The sequence below is a fragment of the Oculina patagonica genome, chromosome 6 (assembly GCF_052425735.1).
Source record: "Oculina patagonica isolate OP01 chromosome 6, crgOcupat, whole genome shotgun sequence".
NCBI classification, from domain to species: Eukaryota; Metazoa; Cnidaria; class Anthozoa; order Scleractinia; family Oculinidae; genus Oculina; species Oculina patagonica.
In genome coordinates this window covers 20036621-20043087 of record NC_135763.1, presented here as the reverse complement: position 1 = coordinate 20043087, position 6467 = coordinate 20036621, and the positions used below count along the sequence as shown (strand labels likewise).

The 6467-nt window shown below is 39.4% G+C and overlaps 1 protein-coding gene across 1 annotated transcript; it reads right to left on the bottom strand.

Annotated features, from left to right (window-relative positions):
* Window positions 1-474: 474 nt before the first annotated feature.
* On the bottom strand, window positions 475-4739 carry LOC144657567 (uncharacterized). The gene is made up of 3 exons (XM_078517912.1): window positions 3922-4739; window positions 2942-3421; window positions 475-2192 (listed from the first exon to the last, which is right to left on the bottom strand). Exons 1-3 carry the CDS (start codon window positions 4145-4147, stop codon window positions 1261-1263), a joined length of 1638 nt encoding a protein of 545 aa, XP_078374038.1. The 5' UTR covers window positions 4148-4739; the 3' UTR covers window positions 475-1260.
* Between the last annotated feature and the right edge of the window lie 1728 nt (window positions 4740-6467).

Genomic DNA, 6467 nt, shown 5'->3' with positions numbered 1-6467 from the left:
GGTAATGGACAGGATAAAGTCATACAGTCATTTTCATAAAGTCATTTTCACTAGCCAATAGGTGGTTTTCACTGTCACGCCACTGTCACGCCGCGAAAACTATTGAGTCAAAAAAATCAAGAATATTACAGGTTGCTTTAGAAAACTACTAAATAAACTTTTTGTCCAAGTCTCAGGTCAGTATGTTGTTCCGTACTCGAGTTATCCGTCAAAATGTTTCAAGCAAATTTAGAGAGCACAATATGGAAACGCCATGCTGGAGTCCAACTGGTTGGACTCCAACATGGCCGCCGGAAATCAATGAAAACACCTGGCTTTAAATTCTGCTACAAAAAGCGGTCAGATCACAGTCGTGAACAAGTAAACATTCACATAAACACTTCTAGCAAAACCTCAACTGTTGAGATTGTCAAAAATCGCAAGTAAGGCTTTAGGAACGGACCCTTCGCGGTCATCTTGGATCTGGTGTGGCGTGAAACTCTGAAATTCAAAATGCTCTATCTTAAAGACAGCGATTGTTTTCGAGCTAAAAACCTTCAAATGATATCATATTAAGGACGTCTAATAGCCAGTGAAGGATAAAAACTCAGGGGTCTTGCGATTCTGGATTTTAGGATTTTGATGACGTCACGTGAAAACCAAGAATAGTCTTCAAATGCTCCACCCCAGGCACCACTGATGATACAGGTATCACCGACCTCAATTTTGTCTGCGCAAGTGGACATGTATTAGGAAACAAAAGGTTACATGAAAAATGCACAGAAACTACCAATTGGCATTGCAGCATATGATTTGAGAAATGCTAACCTGTCATTTAAAATTCAATATACAAGAACAAATATTCTGAAATACTCCTATTTCCACAAAGTCAAAGCCTGGAACTGTTTACCTGTGCATGTCAGAAAGTCTGAGTCCCTTTCTGAATTCAAAAGACTTTGTAAGGCTTATTTTTATCAACTAGATTCTAAATTAACTTAATTTTTCGTTTATTTTTACTATTGTTATCTTTACTATTAGATTTATATTTAAATTTTCTGGGTTTTCTGGGTGGCCATTTGTAAGGGAACTTGTTCCTGTTTTTGGTCTTCCCCTCGGTTTTGTATAGTATGTATGTTTGAGAAAATGATTAAAGTAAAGTAAAGTATAGCCAATCAAGTAAGTGGTATTTAGGAAGTGGTTTGTAGAAAGGCATAAACACACGGCTTTGTATCCCTTCTATTTTTATTTCAAAACCGACCACAAACAGCAATGTTAAGAAAACTAAAACCCCTTTAAACTAAATCCTACTATATAACATATTGTTAGCCACACAACGCCTACAGCAAAGGTCTTAAACATCAATTTATGGTCCTTGGGAATCACAAACGAACTGATCTCAACTGTAAGATGGAACAAGTGATACGACAAGAAAAGATAGACAACAGTGGCAAAAGCGAAATTAAGCAATGGGTACCCTGGGATGAAAGAAATCAGAAACTTGGCGTTGCCTTGGAGATAAACATGTAACTGGGAGATGTACGTTTCTAGAGTGATTTTTCCAAGCCACGTGAACATGTAAAAGTAGTTCTTTCGAAACAACGGAAACATGTTGCGTAGAAATATGAAGGACAACAAAGGGATGAAGGAAAAATACGGATGGAGTCTGTTATACTCGTATTTTTCCAGTACAAAGACGTATCGAACCCAAAGAGCGAAGGAGGTTAGGCAGACTAAGGCCATTCCAAACCGTATTGCTGTACGTTTTGGCGACCACTTCTCATCTAGATATCCCATGAGCCTCTCAAAATTAGGATGATGGTAAGCACAGAGCATGCCCAGAAGAGTGGCATAATGATCGAGTCCTGCTCTAAACATCCATTCGTGGAGAGAATTCTCATAGTTTAGAATGAAGCACAAAGGCTTAAAAACGATTTCTCCAACACTTGGTACGTCAAACAATAAGAAAACGATAAGAAAATATATTGCGAATTTTGCGGCCATCTTTTTGGGGTCGTCGTTCCAACTGTTCAGCAGTCTCATGAAGCAGTAGGCGGATATAAACCAGAAGGTGTGCATCGGGCAGATGTAATATAACATGTACTCGTTACGCACCACCAAGCACGTGATCACTACGAGGAAATTGAGGCGAAAAAGCATTTTGAGGACGCGGTAAAGGCTGAAGTCTTTTTTAACCCAGAAGAAGGAAAAATTACCTGGAAAGATGAAAGATCACAATATTTCAGTGTTTTACTGAAAGCAACGTGTAATAAAAATAACTGCTTAAAGCATTTTACAGCAGAGTAAATGGGCATACACTTACTTCCTCATAAGATATGTTAGCTGGCTTTATCACCGAGAAGCCTAGCAACCGACACGGCAAAAACTAATGTACTGGCGGGATAAAATAAAACAACACATCGACAATATAGCACTGTAGATCTCTTTTCTTTTTGCATCAGTGAATGCCTTCACCATCAACTACTCAAATTGTCGTCACTGTTTACAGAGGTGTTTGAACGTACTAAGAATAATTATGATTGCCCATCAAGAAAAAAATCCTCTTATTGATGAATTGACGGCTATTCCTTAAAAATATTGTTGATTTTGGATTTTGGTTATTCTTGTCAGCCTTTCTTGTGTCTCCTTCTTTTGAGCCTGTTTTGAGTCACAATTGCTCTTAATTGCATCGGTTTTGTCATAGTTAGTCTCCTCTACTAACTATGGTTTTGTAAACGTATCATATTTCTAAGAATTCTTCAACACATTACGGACCTGCAAACATTACGTACGTTTAAGCTTCACTAACTTCACAATTATGTGTAGTCAATAGGAATAATTGGTTACAAATGGAATACCATTGAAGGGACTACAATAAACTGTTTCAAGACTGCACAACGTTACTATCAAACTGCATTTTCCTTACTCCACCCCGCACTCAAAATTAAAACAAAAGAAATCTTACCAAAGCCAGTCATCCACACGTAAGCTGCAATGAACACTCTTATAGCATTGTAAGTCTCCGCGGCTTTGAAGTAGTGATACCAAACAAACATGACTTGCATCCAGCCTTTCCATTCCTCGGTCTGCTCACGGTTTAATATCTTATCTGCAGTCTCCTTCCTTGTCAATCCAGCGGCTACTGCCACAAGCAAAAGGACCAGAAACCAAAACAAGTCACGTGAATAAATGCGTTCAGTGGCAGGAAAATAGTGAGAATCATCGCATGAATAGTAAAAGAACATAATGGCCCCAAATAGAGCCACACTTTGCAGGAACTGATCCAAAGTTGGTCTAACAGCAATGGGTACTTGAGTTGGCGTCTTTACAGCAACATTGTTCTCTTGACCGATGCTACGCTCTTTTTTACTCACGTTGTCGAGGATGGCCTTCTGTTGTGGTATCTCACCGTTTTCTACCATTCCAAGGCGGGCTTCTTTGTTATCTTCGGAAGAAAGCAAAACAGAGATGCAAGTTACAAGAAGGGAGATCCTGAAAGTTCTGGAGAGAGTCTCGACGATTTCAGAATCAGATACCCTGCGTAGTTTTTGAGCGCGCGAGAGAGGGCCACCTCGCGTGGCCGTCTCTCGCCTTTCGCGTTTTCTAAATATGCGCGCAAACTACGCAGGCTAAGAAACAGTGGGCCTAGCAGTTGTGGCGAGAGTACATCCTCCATGAGTGGGGGAAAGGAGGATAACGAGTTTAGCAAACTAAAAGAAGATCCCAGACGTAAGATGCGTGTGGCCCCTCGCCCGTACCACCCCTCCACCATGCACCCCCTCTTTCCCGCTTAATCCCGAGTGCCATGTGTAGCGTACTTTTCCGATGAATGCAATTTAAGGCCATTCACTTACTGCAGTTATAAAGCCACATAAACAAACTACAAATAGCAATTATCAAAAGTGCAAAAAAATAAAATAAAATAAACGACCATTTCTTGCATACCAGAAAACATAGGCCGAAATGCAGTCCGCAAAGATGGAACTTTCAGTAGCACCAAAAGCTTCCTAAAAGCTGCCAATGAGACCACTGAGACCCAAAACACGAAGAGTGCCTTTTGATGAATGGATGGTGGACCTTTTGACGGAAGCCTTCCCAGCCCGTCCATAGTAGCTTCTTCGGCATTCATCGCTGTTCTAAGGAGACCAACAAATATCGGGAAACATAACATATTTTTTGTATTCAAGACTTAGAGAAGCCGAGAATTTACATCGCATATACCCATAGAGTTCTAAATGTATGTACAATTTACTTAAGAATTAAGTAACAGAAGTTAATAATGAATCTGTAGAAGTGGGCTGAGATCTAAGGAATATTATAGCAATCTGTGAAGGTCTTATGTCGAAATTTTAGAGGTTTTTAGCTTCTCTTTTTCTGGTGCTCAAAAAGACATAGGCATATTAAATAAAAGGTAATAAAATTATTATTATTTTGCGTCGAGAATTCAACGTTATTTTGTTTGAGTTTTGTTCATTTCAGCCTACCACCCGACAGGTCTTTGTTATTTTGTGTCGTCATGCAACAGTTGTTGAGTACAATGAGTGGTTACTGGTTATGTTTATGTTGCCAATAAACAAAGAGATATTGGTTTAACGTTTTGCAAATTGAATATACATAGCTTACAACACTTAACAAAAATTATAATTATGCAGTTTTAAGGCTGCGGCGGTCGCTATTAGCTTTGATTTTTGCTAACCCCGCCGACTTTTACGGACCTTGCTGGCTGATAGACTTAATAATCATGGTTGCTCGCATTTTTCGGTTTGTACAATAGTACATTAATGCCTCCTGGCATGGCAAAGAATACACGTTAAACAAACACCAAATTCACCGGTTGAACGGCTTTTACGGTCTGCAAGCCGGCTTCTCTTTCGGTTTGTAAAGAAACTTAATGGCACTGAAAACTGAGAACTAGGTAATGTCGACGTTTTTGAGTCAAAGCTGAGATCAGAACAAAAGTTGAAAAAGTTCCAAATATATAGTATGGTGCCCATAATATTAAATTTAATTATAGGGGCTATAGTACTCCATGTTTACTTCATAGACTAGTAAGACTTGAACATATCATAGGTCTTCAGGGTGCACAACATGATTATCAGTTTTAAACACTAACCTTAACAGGACCCTTTAAATTCTAATTTTAAATCCTGAACATTAGCCACGTTGTCCACTAAAAGGTTTAAACTGTGCCGCAAACGACCTGTTTTCGCTTGTCATAGTATTAGTGTTCTTATAGACGGTGGAGGCTGGGCACTAGCTGTTCTTATCTTTTAGTTTTCTAATGAAAATTAGTAGAAACTCAGCCGTGTTCTATTGGAAATCCGCGAATCTGATTGGTTCTCCCACTGTTTTCTATTCGCGGATAGAAAACAGTCGCGCGCGCGAGTAGCTTTTTGAGTGGTAAATTTTCTTGATTTTTGTCTCCAAAGTGCACAATATTGTAGATTTTGGACTACAATCCTTTAGAGTTTCTACTAAAACAATTAGACTACTCGCCCTCGTTTTCTATGAGCGATAGTCAACTCGGCTGCGCCTCGTTGACTATTTGCTCATAGAAAACGAGGGCTCGTAGTCTAATTGTTAATTATAAAAAAACGTTAGTTCTCTGGCTAAACAAATTTGAAATGACAAAATTTCGACTGTTCGATCTTTCGTCTTCAACGGGTAAATTGAAATGATAAAAGGTAATAAAAACTCTCAATAAGAATGTAGAAAAATACAAAAGAATATTATAAAATTGATTTTGAATTTTTGTCGAAAAGAATGTTGTTTATTGTCCCTTGAGTGGGCAAAAAATTGTTTTCCGCGCTAGGACCGGGGTTGCCATGGTATGCCAAGATTCAAGAACCAGCTGCCTTCCGTATCCAAAGCTAACTTTGTCAATTAAACAGGCATTTTCCAAGTTAATGGCATGTCAAAAACTGGCTGACAGGATTAGAGGAGTGTTGTCCCTGGAAGGAGGGTTACACTCTCCCCCGAGCCATTTTTTGACGAGTGTTTATATGAGAAAAAGTCGACCCTGTTGACCGAGCCAAAACTTGGCCCTCTCGGTTTAAAAGACTGGCAAGAGAAGTTCTAAAACAACCAACATGGCGGCCTTTTCCAAAACCAGGAACGTTGAGACATAAGCAAAACCCATTTTTGGATGAATTTACCGCCGACTTCGATTTCAAATTATCCGCCATTAAAATTACCAAACTTCACCTTTTCTTGTTGTGTGGAAAAAATGTTGGCTCGCTCCCACAGTCCCCAGGATCACCCTAAATTCAAAGTAACCAAAGTGAGTGACCCTCCCACCTACGGTCACCCTCTCCCTCGAGCCAACTTAAATGGTTGATAGCTATTTTAATATAAAGAAAGCTATAAAAAAAGCTCTCTTACCCAGGGTTGCTCGGCACGGAGGGTAACACTCCTAGCGGGGACAACTTTTCCCCATATAAACAGGCCGTAAAGCCTTTCTTAGCTGTTAATTTTTCTTCATTTCGTATGCG

Excerpts from the sequence above, each read along its gene's own strand:
- LOC144657567 (XM_078517912.1), bottom strand. The coding sequence starts at position 4,147 with ATGTTATGTTTCCCGATATTTGTTGGTCTCCTTAGAACAGCGATGAAT. Across the intron at positions 3,422-3,921 it reads ATTTCGGCCTATGTTTTCTG|ATAACAAAGAAGCCCGCCTT; the intron begins GTATGCAAGAAA and ends TTTCTTCCGAAG. Across the intron at positions 2,193-2,941 it reads CGTGTGGATGACTGGCTTTG|GTAATTTTTCCTTCTTCTGG; the intron begins GTAAGATTTCTT and ends TCATCTTTCCAG.